The sequence below is a fragment of the Acanthopagrus latus genome, chromosome 11 (assembly GCF_904848185.1).
Source record: "Acanthopagrus latus isolate v.2019 chromosome 11, fAcaLat1.1, whole genome shotgun sequence".
Lineage (NCBI taxonomy): Eukaryota > Metazoa > Chordata > Actinopteri > Spariformes > Sparidae > Acanthopagrus > Acanthopagrus latus.
The window spans coordinates 8,708,903-8,730,337 of record NC_051049.1 but is presented as its reverse complement, the minus strand read 5'-3'; the positions used below and the strand labels follow the sequence as shown (position 1 = coordinate 8,730,337).

General features: G+C 41.6%; 2 protein-coding genes and 1 long non-coding RNA gene across 4 annotated transcripts; all 3 read left to right on the top strand.

Moving 5' to 3' along the window:
- Nucleotides 1-2,071: 2,071 nt before the first annotated feature.
- Nucleotides 2,072-6,355, top strand: LOC119028068. Of its 2 annotated transcripts, none has more exons than XM_037113561.1 (3): nucleotides 2,072-2,367; nucleotides 4,032-4,077; nucleotides 4,249-6,355. In XM_037113561.1, exons 1-3 carry the CDS (start codon nucleotides 2,209-2,211, stop codon nucleotides 4,623-4,625), a joined length of 582 nt encoding a protein of 193 aa, XP_036969456.1. In that variant the 5' UTR covers nucleotides 2,072-2,208; the 3' UTR covers nucleotides 4,626-6,355. The 2 variants fall into 2 exon arrangements, with proteins under 2 accessions (XP_036969456.1, XP_036969455.1); XM_037113560.1 differs by having other exon boundaries at nucleotides 2,072-2,388.
- A 5,161-nt stretch (nucleotides 6,356-11,516) lies between these two features.
- LOC119028791 lies at nucleotides 11,517-15,312 on the top strand. Its single transcript, XR_005077802.1, has 3 exons — nucleotides 11,517-11,609; nucleotides 12,804-12,903; nucleotides 14,876-15,312. It is a non-coding gene; the product is annotated as an uncharacterized LOC119028791 (long non-coding RNA).
- A 1,393-nt stretch (nucleotides 15,313-16,705) lies between these two features.
- LOC119028789 lies at nucleotides 16,706-19,684 on the top strand. The gene is made up of 3 exons (XM_037115058.1): nucleotides 16,706-17,910; nucleotides 18,206-18,284; nucleotides 18,377-19,684. Exons 1-3 carry the CDS (start codon nucleotides 17,692-17,694, stop codon nucleotides 18,679-18,681), a joined length of 603 nt encoding a protein of 200 aa, XP_036970953.1. The 5' UTR covers nucleotides 16,706-17,691; the 3' UTR covers nucleotides 18,682-19,684.
- The last annotated feature ends 1,751 nt before the right edge of the window (nucleotides 19,685-21,435 follow it).

The window sequence follows — 21,435 nt, the reverse complement described above, 5'->3', positions numbered from 1 at the left end:
TGTCACATCCAGCCTCTCTTTGTTTGCCGTGCAGCAGAACAGATGATGTAGGACACCTGTTTCGTTTAGGCTAAGCAAATGTTTTACACGGGGAAACTTACCAAAACATTGATGAAAACCCCAATTTTTTTATCATATGAAGGCATGTCAGGTCATGTCTGAACAATGCTGAACAATGCTGAATGTGCCTCTACACAGGCCTGGTGTCTGCTGATGGCTTCATATTGTGTTGACACTCAGAATGTACTATTGTCTTTTTGTGTGTCTTGGCAGCTGCTATCTATATGAATCTGAAAAAGTACGCTGGAAACACACAACAAAGAGTACTATTCACTCATTACTGTGTTTCACAGACACTAGATGTCTCTGTAGGATAATTCATATGCTATATATATTGCTGTTGTGTGAACAATGTGCCCCCTTGCATCACAAAGTCAACACACTGTACAACACACAGGTAAGTAAGGCAATCAGACATCCCAGAAATAAATACTACACCTGGGTTAGATTTTGCAATCGTTCTCTGGTGAGCAACAGATTTTACTGTAAGGGTTGAATGTTTTGAAAAATGTGACCTGCTGGAAAAGAAAATCTCCATGACTCAGTGGCTACACCCTGATGAATGTGTCTTCACGTAATTTGCATTTCAAAGGGTAACTATGCTGATGAAACGTGAAATATGCTGATGCAACAGTTCAGCAATGAGTCTGTTTTTATTTGTTTGGTTGTAAACTATAGACTGACAGATACCGCTTCACGTAGTTATAATACATTTAATATTTCGGTTGATATTATGTTTGTTGGGAAACACTTACCTGCCTGCTTGCTAAGAAAGAAACAGCTATCCTCTAAAGCTTTGTTATGTAAAAATGACATGCTGTGGTTATGATGCATCGTCACGTGACTTTCTTGATTAAGATACTTAGATTTTTAGTGTGCTTTAGAGGTGCTACCAGGTGGATTTTTGTCACCTTTGGCAGGCTGCCTGTTTCCTCTTGTTTCCAGTCTGTTTGCTATGCTATGCTATGCTAAGCTAACAGACTGCTGGCTCTATTTAGTGTACAGACACGAGAGTGTTATGAATGCCAAACTAATCCTTAACATTTTAACTACAGTGAAAATAATACTTGAGTCATGAGGAGGTTGGGGGTGTTTATAAGGGGCCCAAGCTCATTTCTGCCCCAGGCACCCTCAGCAGGATACTCCAGCCCTGCACCAATGAGCAAGTGGTTACATTTCTTTGAATACTATTTGACTTACCACCATACAAGATGGTGCCCTGTTTTATGAACTTCACCCGTGGAATGGAACCAAGTAGATCTGCTCCAGTACAATTTCCAGGTACTTGTATCACATGTGAATATTTCCATTTTCTTCCTTTTAATGCCTGGACTCCACATTTACAACGGAAGAGAACGGACAATATACAATACAATATCTGCCTACTATTTTCATTTAGGAGGTGGTTATTGTACTTTTACACAACTACATATATTTGATCAGGTTAGTTACTTGTCACTTTGCAGATTTGGCAGCATCAGAGACATAAAACAGACTCTGGTAATCAGCAGGCTTACAGTAAATACATGAACTTTTGTTTGATGTACATTTATAGCCCTAAAATTACTTTGGCAAGTTGAATACATTTGGTATCAGGCTTGGGTCACACGTTACTATGTAACTGACAAACTTAAATGTGGTGAAACTACAAAAGCTGGCTGCTGTAAATACTGACAGACTCCAGCCACAAGCTGATTCATCTTACTGACTTTATAATGATTTGCTTTAACTTAATGTCACACACCACACTTTTGTCTTCGGTTTCCTAGAAACAAATTGTGGCTTACCCTCCCTCTTCAGCGGGTTTACTTCAGTCCCGACACCCCCAATCTGATGGGAACAGGACCGTGATTGAAGCGACATCATGTGGGAGGTTTCACTCAGTTTCTGAAGTAGCGTGGCAGTGTGTCTATGTGTGCGCGCGCGTGTCCTTTCGCATATGTGTCTTGCACACGAGCGCGCTGCATTCCCCCCCCCACACACACACACACATATACACATACACACACACACACACACACACACCACCCACACAAACAAAATAAAGAGTAGATCACGAGCGCTTTCTTTCCAGTCACTCCCCTCCTTTCAACCTGCTCCACTCCGTTAAAAGCGTCGCCGAGCTCGTGCGGGGCGCTCAGAGCGCTGATGGACGCGAGCATGATGGATGCTGAGGGGGGCCGCGTGCACCTCCTGGAGAGACGCGCGAAGAGGCTGGTGGTGATCGTCGCCCTGCAGAACCTGCTGGTGGCCGCGTGCCTGCTGCTCACGCTTTACGCGTACTGCGTTCAGGAGCCGCAGAGTAAGGTGGGAGATGAGAGCACTGTGGTGAGCAGCACTGGCTTCTTACTCATCGCTTATCAGACTCATTTTTATTTTATTTTGCCTTCATTTTATTTTATTTTATTTTTGCATCTTGTTCTCGTGCACACTGATAATTTAGAGAAAGCGGAGCTGCTGGATGACTACACTACACATCGAGGCTACTTTATATGTTTATATTTATTTCAAATACGCGCAATTTTAGCAAAAAAACAAAACAAACAAAAACAGGGTGACTCCGTTTTAATCACTTCTGTCAAACCATTGGCTGTCCAATAAGAGTTTAACTAGTCAGAGATGGATTATTTGTGTATGTATGTATTTATTTATGTATTTATTTATTTATAAGCATGTTTCATGCATAGAAAGTTTACAGCAGTGAGTTAAAACAACACAGAACAGAATAAAAAGGGATATGTCTGCTGTAGATCTAAACAAAATAAATAAAATCATTAGAATGATAATGAATGAAGTCAAGTAATGATAATGATAGCACAGTAGTAACAGCATCCCCAGCTGTGTGAAACCACAAACACAGGAGCAAAAAGTGTGAAGTGATGGACTGATGTTAAATAATGCCGGAGAACAAGCAGAACACTTCCTCTGCTTGTGCACCAGTGGATTTACATTCGACCAGTCGTATCCTATTCATTCATTCTGTGGGTGAGGAAACGTCTGGGTGATGCACATACGCTGCATCAGCCATCTGAAGCACAACTTACTTTGGTAACCGTGTTAAAGTACCAATTGATAACGGGGCTGGAAGATAAATGAATGAATAAGTATAACACTATGATCTATACAAAGCTTACAGAGTGACAATCAGGTGTGACTTTCCGACACACTCAGGTAGATATTTCATTCTCGAGTTTGCATTGAACTGCTGTTGCCTGTGTCCTGAAATGAGCTTCTTGAACTTGTGGTTTTTGGTTTTATTCCTAAAACTGGCACATTCATTATATACTGCACATGTCATGTACACACAAGGACAGTTACTATATGTAGTACCTTTATTTATATGTTATTTCCCTCTCTTACCCTTTGTACTGCTGTGTTACATGATGTGAGCACAGAGGAAGTAAAGACAATGAAATTAGAAAGATCAAATAAACAGGAGTTTTTTTGTTTTTTTTTAAAAGTGTGTGTGAGTATATATATATATAAATATAAATTAAAGTTTGTTTGAGTGTGATCAAGGAGAGTGACAGTAGACACTTTAGAAGTCGGTGTGAGTTTCTCCAAATATCCTCTGACCTGGATGACTGATTCTCTGCATAAACATATCACAGTTGCGCGATTACTGGATGATGATGATCTTTTTAATGACTAACATTTGTTCTACATTTAGGCTCTAGTGTTTATCAGTGCGATGTTACTCTCACTTCAGCTATTAATCAAACGTGAAAGTGAGACTTTCCCTAGTTTCCGTCCGCCTGCCTATTTTCACACCATGTCTCTCAGGCACCATCGCTAACAAACAAAGCTGTGTGCTTCCCAGAGTCGAACATCAGAGAATCACAGTGCAGAACTATGTGACCTTTAAAAAAAGAAAAACACTGAATAGTAGTTATAACGTCAGAGTCATAACAGCAGTGAAACACCACGAACATTTCACTGTTCTGATGTCGGTTTTTGTGTTCTCCTCACAGGTTCCTGATGTTAATAATATCCACATACATTTTACAGCCATTGCAGGTGAGAAACAGAAACATGACCTTTATATTCTTATCTGATCTTTTGGGTTTGGTTTTTTTTTTTATCATTGTTTTGGTGTGACATTAAAGTGCCGCAGGCCAGACAGTTTTTGCTTTTGTCTCTATCACTTCCCCTCATATCTGTCTCACGATCCACCTTTCCATCCTCCAGCCGTCGAAGGGAACACGACGCTGGAGTTTGACGGCGTTCAGAGCAAATACTTGATGAGCCTGGATGCCAAGGAGAAAGGCGTGTTCTACATCAACTGCACTGGACCCTATATCTTGTATATGGATTTGTGCTACATGAGCATGGAAGGGAAGGAGGCCAGTGGGACACTGCGGCTGCTAGATGGGAAGGAAAACCCTGAGACCTTGTTCACCATGAATTCTTCAAGCGAGGAGTGCAAGGACACGGTGCTCCAGAAAACGGTCTTCATCAAAGAGAAGGGGAAGGCCAGACTGCAGTTGGTATCCAGAGGCCGCTTCAAGCTCAAGAATTTGACTGTAGGCCTGAGCAGTCTGCTGGGGAGGCAGTGTTTGTTCTGATGAGGACCCGTGAGCGCCGTCCGAAGATTAAGACCAGAGCCGATGGGAACGAGGAAGGGAGCTCAGCGCTTGTGTTCATCTGCCGCCGCCAGCGCAGACACACTAAAGCAGGACTCGCGCTGACGGCATGACTTCTCCAAGAGGACCCTTTCCTGTAGTTATCTGTTACCTCTGTTTGACTGAATTTTGACTGAAAATCCCCCCCCCCAAAAAAAAAAAAATCAATTCCAATTAAATTCTAGTCATTTTCTTGGTCACCTTCGTGCTGATGGAAAGTGGTGGCTGCTAAACACTTTTCTGGAGCTTCGCCGCAGACAGTGTTGCAGCATTCTCACTAAACCACTGAAGTAGATTTGGACTTGTTTTACGTTGAAAAACATGAAAAAAAACCCCCATAAACATGCAATCCAAGTCTCACATCGATTCAGAAAGACATTTTTTAAACCCTTTTTTAAGAGGAACCCTTCAACGTAGCGGTTAAGCTAAAAGACTGTCCCGAGAGCTTGACCGCAGATGAGGGTGTAGATAATGGCTTTCAAATCAGTTTTGGTATCTCTGGGCTTCCAGAAGCTTTGATGAGGCCAGACACAGCTTTTTCCTGTTGATATTTAAAACAGTCCCCATCTTCTTCAGTTGGTCAGAAAGCTCCAAAAACACGAATACCTAAACTTCACCTGACTTTCCATCGCCATGATGGCGACTCTGCGATGACTGAATCTTCATCTTTGACTGTTCCTTTAACAAGCAGCCCCTTGTTGCAATGGATTATTCTTCTTTCTGTTTTTTTGTTGTTTTTTTTTATCACTTATTTAGCTAATTTATCAGTCAATTGTTTGGTTTGTAAAACATCAGATACCAGTAAAAAAAAAAAAAAAAAGCTCAGTGATATTGGGACGCTGAAGGTTTTGCACTCCTCAAGCGGCTTTAATTTTGTATTCTCTCTCTATATATATACACACACATCTAATATAGCGTACTTGTCAGTATATCACTTTATTTAACAATGACATTACCAAGTTGTGTAGTGCCTGATGAATGTATTTGTCATATTCTCCTGTGAAGCTTCTCCAATCTGAGTCTCAGAAAACTCTCTGTGTGCCGCGTGGCCTCCGAACAGTGCTGACCTCGCTCCACCACCACACCGCCGGAGTTTACCACCACAACAATGACACTCTCGCTGACATGTTTTACTGTCAGGGCCTCTGCATGGGCTTTTCTCTCTATGACTAACATGTTGGGCAGCATGTGTGGAGCTGGTGTTCCCAGAGAGTTAAAAAAAAAAAAAAAAAGACAACAACAAAAAAAGAAAACACTCGAGACAGCCTTCACACCGACGCACAGACAGCTCAGGGTAAAAGACCAGAGAAGAGGAGTTAAATGATTGTATCTGCACCTGTTCGTATGTGTGTGTTTTTTAATGATTCCTACAGTTATTAAAGCAAAAACCAAGTGTTGATTGGTCCCCTAGGTTGGGTTCTTTGTACATATTAGTGAAGCTGTGATGTTTTCAGTGAAAAGCCATGTTGTTCTAATGATGGATATTGTTGTTTTTTTATAAAGTGTACTGTAAGGCACATTTCACTGTACTCCTTTCAAAAAGCTAGCAGAGACATGTTTACCATCTGGTCTGAGCTTTTAAGCTACGCCATGTTCAGCGTCATTATTTCTTTGAATTGGTCGATCTGATGTCTTATATCTCTACTGTACTATCAATAAAATATTTGATACGACCTGTACGCGGAGATTGTGTGTTCGAACAGAGGAATGTTTAAAAAAAAAAAAAAAAAAAAAAAAAAATTTTTATGCAAAATGAGCTAAAACTTCCTCATGAATAAGCTCATATGATATGAAACAATGACATGATATGAGAATGGCACTGTATAATTTGCCCAGGGGACAAACTGTGTGGCTACCTCATGTACGCTTTGGCACTGATCACATGTTGGAATGAAACTTTAATAAAAAGAAAAAAAAACAAAAAACAGAAGAGTTTCCATATGGCAGTAATCTCTCTTACTTGTTTATCGCCGCCTGTCTCTCTGTCTCCCTCTACCCCTCCCCGTCTGTCTGGCTGCTGTCAGCGTCAGCAGTTTCATCATCATTATCTGGCAAGTTAACCACTCTTTAACCAAAAGCGAAAGTGAAGTGAGGTGGAGGAAGGAGCTGCCTCACATCACACAGAGGCCTGACGTGACACTGTTGCACCTCTGCCACAGCTGGAGGGCTCAACAGCTCGGCGCGGCAGGTTCAGACTCACCTCCAGCTGTATTTATTCCTCAGTAATGGCAGGGTGTCATCCGTGTGCCAGTGTTACAGTAGGCTGTTGTCTAATTAAAGAGGAACGGGTTCTCCCAGATTCATTTCCAGGCTTTTTCCAAGACGCATGGAAAACACCGCTACAAGAAAGAGTGGTACATTTTGACAGTTTGTCTGCTTCTTTGAGATCAGGATTAAGGGGCTAAACGTCAGAGCAAGTTCATGCCTGAACACTTTCTTCACACCGGGGTTTATTTTGGGGAGGCAAGCCTCTTTCCTCAACACCCATGCATGAGTACACGTGTGGACAGACGAGGAAACCAGCCGAGATTGCAGTGGAGACTGGGAGATATAAATAGCCTATTATTGTTCAGATCGTGCACAATTAAACCCTCAAGCACAACTGTAACCACCTGTGATATAGTGGGTGCAGTCAGAGTGGAAATCAGACAAGTAGTTGTCGTTTTTTTCTGCAGGACAATGTCATGCTGTTTCCCGCACAACTGCAGACAAGACAGCTCTGGGATTTGTTAACTGGAACACGTACGAGACGTGTCGTCACTCAGTGGAAGATTTTTCTCTTGAACTACATTCCAATCCACTGCTTCTTCATGTCCAAAATGGAAAATCACACATAAAAGGCTTTTACGAAATCAGCAGTCTGGGTTATGAAATCCTTTCAAAAATTAAAGTCTTTATGGATTCCATGTGAGTGACCCTATTGATAAACCTCAGTTATAGATCATGTCTTTTTGATCAATTTCATATTAAAACTTCAATACCAAGACAAATCACTCTTAGCTGAGGATAAAGAAACACGATGTGGGCTATGGCCGAGGTTACACCGCAACTCAACATACCTCACTTGTATCTAAACGTTGTCTTAATACAATTTAACGAGGGAACAGTCACAATAGTGATAACATGCTGATTATAAATGGACAGGTAGAATCGCTGAACACTCCGAACTAGAGCCTTAAATCAACGCTGACAGCATTATTGTCCTGGTCGTAGAATAAGGTTATTTTGTCCACTCCTTTAAAATGGCCCTTTGTAGAAAAATGTGGCAATTTAAAAATGTATTAATCACGTTTTTATTGGCCATATGTAAGCGGATTGTAAGGCGAAGTGAAAAAATGAGACCTTCGCTGTCTTCCCCGGTTGCCAAAACAAGTCTTTGATGTTGCTTAACGCAGCCGGACTGTGGATTTCTTTGTGAAGGACTCAGGTCGGACTTTTTCGGTTGAGGTTGAGTCTTTGTGCCCCGTCTCAGTGCCCCCCTCTGCTCCACAGAACACCTTTGAGGTAGTGAACTATGACTCTGCACATGCCTCACCTTTGTCACACAGCAAGGTATAATTCTAAACATACTCTCACCCATGATGAGCCGACATCATAAACCCTCACTCTGGTAAATGATTACAAATAGCTCAAAGGTCAGCAGGTTGGGATTCCCTCGATTGTAAGACACATAGAAACATGTGCGAGAGGCAAATGTGATTGACTGGAAATTGTTTTGTAAAATTAAGAGACAGAGAGAATTGGGTGAATCTTGTGACAAAGACCGGTGTTGCTGGCAGAGTCCTTTGGCGGCTAACGTTTGCTAACGCAGCACCTTCATGTTATTTAAGCTACCATTAGCTCCAGGAGTTCGTTGGAAATGCCTTATCACAGAGTTTACAGCTGACTTGTTTTTAATGTGCACTTGTTGGCTGCAAACATGTCATCATGCTAAGATGCTAAAGCTAACACAACTCAGGATAATGCTACGAGTTGATGATCTGTGTAGATGACCTGGAGAGAAAGCATTGCCCTTGTGTTGCAGCTCAGATCTAGTTAATGCTAATGTTATGAGTATGATCATGAAAAAAATATAGGAGTGATCTTGTTTGGCTTTTTTCTTTTTCAAACACTATTTTCCTCATATTTAGACCAATGTTATAAGAGAAAAGGCTTTTAGTATGATGACTAACTAACAGTCAACAAAAGTAATGTAATCTCTGGTTACGTTGGTGTACGCTGCTGAAACGCAATCTTCCTCTTAAATAAAGAGTGGGAGAGTGCCATTAATGTCTCCCTACATTTGGGAAATAATGCAAAAGTTTTAATTACATAGCTACTTTCACAGAAACCAGTCCAAAAGTATATAGAGGGAGAGCTAAAAACACAGGAGTAAAACATAATTCTACCAATACCTATACCCTGTAAGACCCTATTCATAAGTTTCACATGTAATCCTACACCTGTGGGTCCCCAACATGGCAGGTGTAGGACTACATTTGAAACTCATGGATACCCTGTCTAATAAGGAAGGTTTTTAACTGCTTTTTAAAGAGTCCACAGAATCCAGAGATCTAAACTGGGAGACTACTCCAAAGATTGGGAGCTGGTGACTGAAAGGAGCGATCACTCAGAGTCTTGGGGTATGTATGAGGGGCACTAAAAAAACCCTGGTTGGAGGACTCGAATTGAAGTGTAGGGGGACAGAAGGTCACTGGCCATGTAAGGCTCTATAAGATTTTAAAATGAAGTTGAAATCAGTGTAATATGTGACCGTCTGTTGGATTGTGGTAGGAGCCTGGCAAGCAGCATTATAGACAGCTGGTAGGCTGTGTAATGAGGATTTGCTGAGGACGGTGAGCAGAGAACTGCAGTAGTCTAAAGGTGAGGAGATGAATGTACATATTTGTGTTTCGATACAACAAACATAAGTTTGGCCATATTCTTGGGATGACAAAAAGCACCATTGGTTCACCGTCTTACTGAAGGTCAAAGATTATGGAGGCTGGGTTTACAGGATGATGGTTGGCAACCAAGTTTCTGTCCGATATCGGTCTGGAGGTTTTCAGTTGCAACAGTATAAAACTTCAGTTTTTAATTTTAATAGTTTTTAAATAGTTTTCCAGGACAGACAGTTTATGGAGCTTATGTGATTTAAATGAGAAATACAGCGGGATGTCATCAACATATAAAGTTACGAAATGATGCTGAAATTGCTGATTATCTGCCTAAGGGGCAACATGTACATGGAAAATGAGATTGGTCCAGAAACTGATCCCTGGGAGACACCACATGGCATAACAGCAGAGTCTGACAGGAGTCACCCACAAGAGACTGATATAGTTTTATCTGAGAGACAGGAAGAGAAGAGATCAAATGCTGGGCTAAGATCTAGTAAAACCAAATCTGAACAATAACATCTGCAGCCATTAATAAATCTTTAGTTTCCTTAGAATGTAGTTAACGGAAACCACCTCGAACCTTATCAAACGTCCCATGCTACTCCAGTATTTGAACACGTTTTTTTTTTTGTTCGATAACATTTTCTAAGAGTTTAGAAAGGAATGGAAGTTTGGACATTGGTCTGTATACTCAGGGCAAGGAAGAATCCAGATTAGGTTTCTTCAACAAACGTTGCACAATAGCCTGCTTATAATGACTCGGGACACACCCAGATAAAAAGAGTGGTCAAAAATATAAGTAAAGCACGGGCAAATTGTTTTTAAAACTTTTCAAAGCAGCAAGAAAGCTACCGCCGTCTCTGTTAGAGAAAATTTGTAAGTTAGAAGTGGTAGGAGAGACAACATTGTTAATAGTATATAAAAGGAATCTTTCTTATTGGAAGGTATTGGGTTGGAGAAGTAAGATGCTCTCTCGGCCTTCGCCATATCATCGAGGGTCCCCATGAATTCTCCGAGATTCAGCCTGTGTACTTCAATCTTAGTAGATTTCCATAGTTCAAAAGAACTAAAAGGCTCCATGTTTGGCTTTGTAGTTTGATTGCTATCCGAAATAGTTGACAGTGGATGGGCTTGATGTGAGTAGTCACTGTTAGACATAAGAAGGTGTTGTGCAATTAAGACAGATTGCTACACTGGTGTCCGGAACAAGGATAGCAAGTTTCAACCTGAACATCAAAACATAGGTTGGCAAGAGACTGGAAGTTAGAAAAAATCTTCTACGCGAACAGCAAAACCAGCTCAGATTGCATTCAGACAATAGGATCGTTGTGAGAGTTGGGGGATGGCAGGTGTGCTGGCTAACTGTTATGTAATTTTCCAGTGGCAAATATACCTCTCCAACCACATCCCAGTCCACTACCTCTTCATAGCTCACATGTATTTCAGGAGAAATTCCGCGTTCTCTCCAGTGTTCCTGTGTTTGTGGAGAAATAACTCCACCGGAGTTTTACATCATCAACAGCTCGACAGGTTCCTGCAGGTAGCTGCAAAATGATAATGAAATTTTGTAGCATGTAAAACCAATAATAGCAAGATGACTAATGATGGAACATTTGCAATATGAATTCTTGCTGTGTGTGGTTGGCCGTTGACTGTTGTGATCATTAGTCATTATTACCATCATTAGTGCCTCTACCAGCACCTCCCTGCAGCCTCCACTGACCACAGAGAGACCAAACTGATACAAACCCTCCACTATCAGTGCCTCAATGTGGATTGTTGAGGGATTAGTAACTGCAATGTCATTTCTGGATTTCAGTGTTATTGAGACCTCTCACACTAGTGAAAAACTCCCTCCAACACCCACTAACATCAGGTGATGTTCTTCAGACATCGTGACAGAGGCAAAGACGTAGAAAGCTTATGGGAGGGAAAGAGACTGAAACAAAAGGGGCTGAACCATCTTCGACTTAGTTTTAGTCGCTAACAAGAGTGAAATAAAAAGCGCCAAGACGGACGCCTAGTTGGATCTGTTGCTGTTGGACCAGTAAGTCATAGCTGCTACGGTTACGTGTCCTTTGTTGTTGCACTTGCTTGATGTTTGACTGTGTTGGCAGATTTGCTAGTTTTTGATCGGGCAGAGGTTTGCCAGTAGCATGTTCCAGCCAGGTCCTATTATTCCAGAGGGGACAGCAGCATAACAACGGGGCAGCATTTTGATCATTATGCCAGCATAATCGCCAGCTGGATGGACTCCTTGCCCTTGAAAGTAATGCTAGGTTACAACTTAAGATATTAAGCTGGTTAAACTGGGCATGCTAACATTTGTTGATTCCATTCCTCATAGTTTTGCTGTTGTGTACTTGGATTCAGTGAGGCTTCAAGCTGTCATTGACAGCATACAGCCAATATGACATACCATCTCCCTTCTCCCATTGTATTCATGTCGAAGACACCGCTGTTGTTCGCGTCATCTGTCCCTTCACGTGGCTGCCACTTTGTGCAGTGGCTAACGTTGCAAACCCGAACTGCTGCTGGGCTAATTTTTACATAATTTATTTCCACGGACGGGCAGCTAGCAAGACTGCTGATGCTGACGAGACACAGATACCGCATGATAACAGCGGTGTTCTACTGTTGGTTGATAACAAAACAATCATTTTGCCATTGACAACATTTGAAAAATTGTTAATTCACAATCATGATAAGTTTTTTATTCTGCAGCTCTCTACGGATGTTGCAGATGTTTCACATTCTTAATGATTTGTGTGCAGAAATCATACATAAAACAACATTTTTAAAACAAAATGACTTTAAACAAAGACGCTAGCCTTGACGTTTTTTCCATTTCACATAACTATCCGCTCACATATGACCAATATAAAGTGATTAATACATGTAGATTGCTGCTTCATTGTAACAAAGAGCCCCTTTCAGATCCCCCGCAGGAAACAATGAGCATTGCTTTCATATCACACATGAATTATGGTACTTTTAGCGCAGAGCTCATGTGACAGGAATATGCAACTGAGCATGTTGAGTTAAAGGAAAACGACCCCAGTGGGAGGTTGTATGTAGGAGCTTCAACTTTGCAACAGTGCTGCAGAATGTCACAGCTAATATTGATCCCATGCCAAACAGTTAATAATGACATTAACTCAAACAACAACAGTAACTATTATTTCAGCTTTTAAAACAACAGGACCAGCTGTGAGCACTGAACAATTTGTTCATATTACAGTGTTTGGTGAACTCTGTTCATGGATACTGTCCTCTCTCGTCCCCTCTGACAGAGCAACGGAGGCCACTTTTATGAGCCTGGATTTATAGACTCCTTGCAGGTAAGGGAACTTTGATCCTTCAGGGTGATACTGCTCTTGTGACCTAGCCTACTGCACCGACAAAGAGTTGACAAACAGGTAACTTCAGGAAGTTCAAAAGGAGAGCACACGCAAACTAAGCGGTGCTCAAGACGCTTTTGCTGCTTAGTGAGCAGAAGTGAAATTTCAAGTGTTGATTATAATAATAGGGATGCCTTTGAAAATGAATCTTGGTTTATCATCACAGTGTGATAATGTACACGGTAGTCTGCCGGATGATTTACAACATCTACGTGTTACTTCAGGTACAAAGACAACTTCTGGGAGCTTGCATAGAAGTTCAAGTCCTCACAAGCAGAGCCCCTGTATTGCCTAAAGTTTCTGGCTCCAGTGATTTTAGTGAGTGTCTAGGAATGAGCGATGTTTGTTGCTTGCTCGGTACACCACTTCGATCCAGACTGAAATATCCTATCAGGTACTGACTGGATTCGGAGACATTCATGGACCCCAGAGGAAGAATCTTACTGACTCAGGCAGTCACCCGATTTCTTTAACTGCTGTACCAACAGCAGGTCAAAGCTTTTACTAATCTCAGTGAAATATCTCAACATCTACTGGATGGATGGGCGCTGAAATGTGTACTGAAATGCAGGGTTACCAGAGGATCTACCATAATAATGACATTTTTGGTTCAGCGCTAATTGCCCGGACAATTATTAAATGGATTGCTGAGAATTCGGCACAGACATTTCTTGCAGGATGACATGTATATCACAGTCATTTGGAGTGAAATGTCAGTTAATTTCACATAATTACATTATCGACTAAATCACAACCAAACCTCAGCTGTACTTGCTGTTCAGTAGAAGTAGCAAACATGAATCCATTTCTGGGGAAAGCACCAGTGATGTGATGGGAAATGTTTTCTACATCGCTATTATTCAGGGAAAAGAAGTCGGCTCCATGACTTCATTAATGACTGATCTGGTGCACCACACTGAGCACGCTAAGTGACATAAAACGCCCAAGATGTTCCCTCGCTATAGGTGTGTGCTGGGCTTGGGGTTGGGGCCTGTTGGGGATCTACTGGCTGCGATTTCTAAATTTGCCAAAGTGCTTATGAATTTCTGCCTTCAGGGAGGAATGTTTCTTGAGAACTCTGACTAGACGGGCACAGAGAGGTGGACAGGTTGGTGGGACGCAGGCTGAGTACACTGGTTATAATACCCACTAACACGGTGAACCAAGAGCCGAGAGTTGACGACTTGGCAGTGCAGAAAACTCACAGGAGGATGTGGAGACAGGTGAGCACGTCCTCTTGCTTCTCCCATCTGTCTACCACCGTGTGTGCAGCTGCTGTGTCTCATGAACAGGACTTTGAAGGGTTCAGGGTAAATCCCCACTGCGGTTTCATGTAAGCAACCGTTCCAACCGTAACAGGTTTCAATACGGGTACCTGCATCTAGAGCAAAATAGCGCTTGTGATCTTTAATGGAGCATTATGAATGTTTTGTTGTTGATGGCCGTGACTCTTCATTGGTGATGGTTTGTAATCTTGAAGATGATGTTTTAAGTTCAACGGCTGAGAGGATCCAGTCGATAAAATGTTTCCAGACATAGCCGTGAGTGGATGGCTCACGGGTCAGCCATGGTCGGATGATGCCGTGAACGCTGCTCTCTACCTGCTTTCTGAAACGAACGCTTTCTTTGCTATACTGTAGCTGATTACTGTATATCTGATTCATTCTGAGAAAACATACATTTACATTATCTCAGAATGACTCAGCAAGGCAACAATATTCCTATGACATTTGAGAACTATTTTCAGGGGCTGTATGTGAATGTCTTAGTCACAGTCTTGGTTTAAATAGTTTCAGAACCAGCTCGCAGGTTAAGGGAGATAATCATTGGGCCTGTAGGGTTTCTGCTGACTGATCTTTAATCTCTACTCTAAGCGCCATGGAAGTGAAAGCCATTTTTTTTTCTTTTGCAGAATTTCCAAAGAAAGCTGTGGTGCAATTTTTTCCACAGCGAAGTGCTTTGTCCGGAGAAGTAAAATGTCCTTGCCCTCAATATCAAGTTGCACCGTTGCAGTCAGGCAGTTCATTTTATGGACCCGGCGTCCACAGCTCCTGCACCAGAAGCCAGTTTGGTGACAAAAATTCTGTTGATGCCACACCTCTGTGGTGTCAAGGACAGGTGGCACATATAAACCCGAAGAGGAATGTGTTTGTATTTGTCCGCCTTGAATAACAGTTTGTTTCCTGGAGCAGGGAATGAAGCAGTATTATTACTGTAGTTATGCCAAGCCCTGCCTTACTTCTTTGACAAAGCCAGTGATTAAATCTGTATCTGACAAGAAGTTACTACTGAAACGTGTCTAACAAGCCGAGCTTTTATTCTTGTTGTAAGTTTTATTCAGAGGTGTATTTTATTACTCTTGCGAGGTGCCTTTACTTGAGTGTTTAACCTGTTAGGAGCCCAATTAGGCTATTTTATGAGCACCTATGGTATCATATAAGTGAGATATAGAGTTTGGCACCAGAGACATTTTAAATGGCACGGATTGTGCTAAAATGTGCCGAAATGTGCCAAAAATGAGGGAGGTTTTGGTACAATGTGCCAAAAATGGCACATTTGGAGATTCTGCCCAAGTCCAAAATCTCTCTAATTTTGTTCCGATGCACTTTATTAGCATCAAAGTTGTCAGAGGTAATACTCAGATGTTGCTATAGTTTGCTTGGGATTTGGAGCTGCAGCTGCATCATTCCTCAGGGATATTCATTCTAAAATTGTAATAAAATAAAAAAAATCTTTCATTTATGCTGCGTGCCAACCTAATTTACCTGGAGATGTGCAAGTATGAGTGGCGTACACTCATACTTGCACATCTGAACAAATATTTCAAGTGTTCCCTTTATTATGATACCATGGTAATTCAAATAGACCTTTTAATGCATTTAAGGGGAATTATCGATTATTCTAATTTTGCTTCATTGCGCCTTCCCAACATCACAAGACTGACATAGACAAAACAATGTAAAATATGTAACAAGATGGAAACAGACAGAGAGGGAGACCCGAGTGGGGTCAGAAGATTCGCTAGTGCCTCAAATCTGCAGAGACTCTCTGCCTGTATTTTTTTTTTTCTTGCTGTGCCTTAAACAGCGGGACAACAAAAAATGTCGGTATTTTACGTCCTGGGAATGAGACTCAACAATCTTTTTTTTTTTTTTTTGTGGTGTGTTTACAAACAGCTCAGGGATTCTACCTTTAAGTGTAAAGGTGCACTTTGTGGTTTTGGGGAAGAAATCTTTATCAGAGATTATACCTAAACAAACTAAATAAACAAAGTGTCTTTGTTTCCATGACTGAATTAAACCAAACTGACCCCAGAGGCTTTATACTGTTAAATTTGTTTGTATTTGGCAAAAGAAGAGTTTGTGTTATTTGGCACAGAAATGACTGACCGAACCTTTTACTTACTTTTTTATTTGTGAGTAAAGCAGTTGAATCAGTACTTGAAGTATGTTCTTCTGCATGAAACATGTGCACTTTTGCCACGTCTAGTTTGTTCTTTTAAGTCTCCACCAGCTTGTGATTCTACCGTGAGAATCAGTTTCCTCTTGAGATAAATCTGCAGCAGCTTACATGGAAAAATAAAATGTGAAACTAGCAACAGACGGTGTTCTCACTCTGTAGACGGTGAAACTGAGGGCACAAAAACAAACAAGTGACAAGTGACAAAAAAAAAAAATCCACAGGACTGGACTGTGTGTGTGTGTGTGTGTGTGTGTGTGTGTGTGCTCTCTCTCTTGAGTCTGAAACGTGTCATCAAACCTCCAGGAAGGTCGGACCGACGCCAAAGCGGATGTAGAGCAACAACAGTGATGCAAGGGCTGTGTGAGTGTGTGGGCGGGACAATAACAGTGATGTAACATCAGGCAGTTTCTCTCGTGGAGGAGTTTCCTGCTAAATGGGTCAAGGTAAACAGGTAGACCGAGAGACAGAGAGGTAATCAAAAATGCCACTTTCGTGTTCCTCTTTACATCCTGTATCAGTGCTTTCCCATCCCTGCGCTGGAGTGAAACCGGTTTGCACGAATAGACAACTGGCCATGTGAAGGTGCCATGTGCCTCGCGTGCGAGCCGAGTCTTGCCGTGAGGAGGTTTTGGTGCAGCCTCGATTGTGCTGAGCATGTCGCACTTCGCACACAATTGCTCTGAGTGGAAAGAATGATCAAGTTGCGAGACGAGATTTGCAGTGGCTCCAGGTGTTTACTCGCTCTTGTTGTGTGAAAAATGCCTCTGATTTAACGTAAGCTACAATATGCGTTGGAGGATTAAAAAGAAAAAGGTCTGCCTCCAGATGCAGAAGTAGTCAGATGACGGCAGTCAGATGATGGCAATTGAGTCACTGTCGTAGACGCAAAAGACAGCAGTGTTCATGCACGTTATATATAAACTTGACTTTCGAAGTCATTGAGAAATATCAGTGACAGAAACAGGCCGAAGCTCAACACTCTGTTACGCAACACCGACAAGTACAAGCACATGCCTTTTACTCCCGGTCCCACGAGATAAAGATATAAAACAAATGTTTTTTTTCCGATGCCGGTCTGAACTCTGGCACAGGGTCAAAAAGATCACAAGGAGAGGTGCAGTAATAATTAACCTGAGGGATTCCCTCACTCCTCTCTGTGGCGTGTTGGGAGTTAACTGCGTCTGGGATTCCCACTTTCTCTTTTGTGTGGGAAGATGTTGACTATATTAAGAGCGTGGAGTTCCAGCAGAGGCATCAGTGTGCGTTATGGACGGACATCAGGCAGGACAAGAAGAGATGCTGGTGAAGGTCACAGTGAAGGGGGACAGTTTGGAGGCCATCCATCGACCTGGAGGATCGCCTGCTGACCACCGCGGCTGCTCCAAGTGCAGAGTTGCGTTGGGAGCAGTGATGGGACTGGTCATCGGGGCTCTGGTCACAGGCTTTGTCCTGTATTTTGTCATTTTCACAGCATCATGCGAGCAGGTAAGAAGCACCTCAAAGTATCAATAGAAAGTTATCTAAGCGATCGATATATGTGTGTATGCGTGAGAATGAATTTGCCTCGTTTAAATTGTAGCTTTAATACACGACTTGGCGTTATAAGAAGGTTAAGACTACAACAGGAATACTGCTTTGTTTTTGTCTCTGTACATTTCTTTCTTCATTTTATTCTTTCTTAAAACAAATTGTGTTCAGTTTCTGTGGATGCCCTTAGATTTTATGTCATGATTAAAAAATGATGCCTCTGTGTGCATAATCAATATTTGTGCCTTTCCAGAATGATCCACCGAGCGTTACAACAACTGTCCCAACGCCCATTCATCCAACAACCATCCAAACATCCTTTCATCCAACAAGTAAGCATCGCTTATTTCCGTTGCCTCCAGCACTCCTGTTCAGGTGTTGATTTCTTTGCGTGCTGACGTAAATACTTCCTTTTCCTCCGTAGAGAGTGATGAAGACGGACAATATGACATCTGGACTGTGGACAGAGCTGGTGCCTACTTAATCTACGGATGGGTGAAGTTCTCATACATCACCAATGAAACTGTTGCTCTCTGGCAGACGTTGGATGGGCAAAATAGAAACTTCCAGAAGAAGACTGTGAGTGAGACAGAGATTTTCTTTGTCTGTGAGTACTTGCTGGTCAAGGGCATGAGAATAAGAATGGACTCCAAGTCAAACTTCAAAGACAGCTCGTTCCATGTCTACAGACTGCTTAACCAGGCTGAAAACAGAAGTCACTGCCTGTAACAACACAAACTGCTGACGAGGTGTCAGGTTCGCGCACGGCATGATAATATTTTAAGCCTATAAAACCTGTCTGGCTTCATGTTATTCAAGTCCACATCTCTGTCTGTCTCTGGGTAGTGTCATGAACAGCGGCATGGCCGTGCTTTCTATGGAAAGAGCGGGTGTTGTCACTCTGCAGTGTCACAAGGAAGGATGTGATTTTCCTCAGGAGGCAGACGGCAGGCCAGAGCTGGTTTGGCTGTTTTGTTCTTGCTTAAGTCAACGCCCAGCGGATGAATGCTGACAGAGATACCCGACTCTAGAAGAAATGGCCACGTTCATGATTTCTGCGCTAAATCAAAGTAGAAAAGTCCCATCAGGTGGAGCGGCTGATTTGATCTGAAATATCACTTTTGACAAGAAATTGCTACAAAAACCATGGAGAAGTCATAAGGTGCTTTACTTTCTGGTTTTCCATCATTCTGCACGAACACAAACCACAATATTTTTCTAAGTTTCACAAGAATAAGTTTCCTGCGTAGTCATTTTCATCTCTCTGTTTGACTCCTCTTACCTGTGAGGATGACCAGCCAGACGGGAACCACACGTTTCATTTCCATTTTCACAAACCCACCGACTCACAGTTTATTATATTAAAAGATTGTACAGTTTTGTTTTGTTTTGTTTTTTTAATGGGAAGTGCTGTTAAAAAAATAAAAAATAAAAAATAAAAAAATCCTGTCAAAAGTCAAATGAAAACTGGATCTTAAGACCACTACACTTTGATTTCTCTAAATTATTAAATTCTTGAGTGTGAATGAAAGCTGGCTGAGTATTTAATCTGGCAGTGATCTCCAGCCATGTTGATATAAGTCCAGTATTGTATTTTATTTGATCAGAACCAGGGGTCTGAGGCGGAAGTTGTCAGATGTTGTAAAGATTTTTACTCCCTCTGAAACAACTTTGCGTTTTTTTTCTAACATGTATTGTAAATAAAACTGAAATAAAGTCCGACGAATGTGAATTTGTAATGTGCGTCCTTTGCTTTCTTTCTAATTTTGTACTGATTACTTTGGAGTTCAATCACATATGATAAAGCGTATGTATACAGCCTGCAAGAGGAGGTAAGGAAGCATCGCTGTAACGAGTCTGTGCCGAACAAACACGTTCTCTTACATCTGGAGAACGAGACTTGTAAGCTGGAACATCTTTGCGACACTACAGTGCTCGTCATGAAGCTGTTTTGTCACACATTTTTACATTGCAGCTTCTGCTATAGCGATATTTCACTTGACCATGTTGCAGTTCTGATGCGTTAGTTTCAAAGGGCAGCGTTTGCTTAAATGTACTATATGGAAATCTTAACTATAAAAGAGTCACTTTTATCAAACAGTCTCACTTTAATACCAACTTGTGCCTTGATATGATTATTTCTGTATGATTGAAATAGTTATTCTGAAGGCCTGACTGAAACTTATCTGGTTGATAAATCATAAATTTGTAATTTATGGGGTAGTTCTGAGGATGAATTTAAGGTGTCTCACAGCCTAGGGAAAGAAGCTGCTCTGTTAAAAAAAAAAAAGAAAAGTTTATTTTTTGAAGGAAGGAGTTTAGTGAGCCTCAACGGATTCACCAGCAAGTTATTTTTTGGTCCGCAACATAAAGTGAAAGTTCCTGGTTGTAGCTTAATGAGGGGCACAGTGACCTGAAGACGGGCGTTTGTACTAAAAGTACTGCAACTTGCAGTGGATTTGTCAAACCAAAACTGCTGAGGCATCAAAGAAGCTCCAGCTCAACTTAAAAACTTAACACTGGCATTATTTTAGGAGAGTGCAGCAGACAAAGAGTCTTTCAGTGTTCATTGTTTGAAGTCACTAAAGCACTTAAAGGACCATACGACTGTTCTGTACCATTTAATCTTGAACTGTTGAATGACTGAACTGAATGGGTTGTAGTCATGTATTGAACTTGACCTTCTTTTAGAATATCAGTATCAAACTTGGCAACCCTGCTCAGGGAGGTATTTGACAGGCAGGTTTACAAACTTTGCTTCGCTTTGGACAAAAGTGCTAAATCTAGAGTCGACACAGCTGGTAACTTCAATGCTCCTTCAACCCTCGATGGGTTCAATCAACCTCTTTTGTCGCTGCTTGCAAGTTTGTTATCAATACTGTTTTTACTGACTTAAATACACCCGCTCTATACACAGTAGGTCACGTTTGGAATCACCAGCCGATCAAGTGTGTGTTTGCTCCCTCTTCATTTCACTTCTTAATGACATTTAGAGCAGTGATGCATTTTTAACTTTACATATTATGATGTTGTTTAGACTGAAGGCCAGAGAGCCACTTGATCTGTCCAATAACTTGTGCAAATATTGAATTTGCAATTCTGCTTGTGCAATTTCCGCTCATTTGATAAGCCAACCTGCTCTCAGTCACCTGTTTCAGTAGATACTTTATTGTTCCGCCCACATGCTACTTCTTCCTGACTGCTGTTTGTGCGCAGTAAATCTCTCGGTCAAAGAGGAAGTGAAAGTTTGTACGTTTTGAGAGCTGCAAGGCCGTGTGTCATCATCATGATGCAACGTTTGAAGGAACACCCCCGGCTCCAATGTGCTGATGCACGTCCGATTAGAGTTGCCTCATCCGGCTACAGAAACACAATGTTTATATTAGCCTCAAGGGACTTGTGTGAGAGGTGCTACTTTTCTACTTGGGGTCAGACAAGGAACACATGATTCACCTGAGACTTTGAATCAGAGGAAATACTAAA

Coding starts and splice junctions, on each gene's coding strand:
- LOC119028789 (XM_037115058.1), top strand. CDS start 17,692: ATGGACGGACATCAGGCAGGACAAGAAGAGATGCTGGTGAAGGTCACA. Junction 17,911..18,205: donor TCACAGCATCATGCGAGCAG/GTAAGAAGCACC, acceptor GTGCCTTTCCAG/AATGATCCACCGAGCGTTAC. Junction 18,285..18,376: donor AACATCCTTTCATCCAACAA/GTAAGCATCGCT, acceptor TTTCCTCCGTAG/AGAGTGATGAAGACGGACAA.
- LOC119028068 (XM_037113560.1), top strand. CDS start 2,209: ATGGACGCGAGCATGATGGATGCTGAGGGGGGCCGCGTGCACCTCCTG. Junction 2,389..4,031: donor TGGGAGATGAGAGCACTGTG/GTGAGCAGCACT, acceptor TTCTCCTCACAG/GTTCCTGATGTTAATAATAT. Junction 4,078..4,248: donor ACATTTTACAGCCATTGCAG/GTGAGAAACAGA, acceptor TCCATCCTCCAG/CCGTCGAAGGGAACACGACG.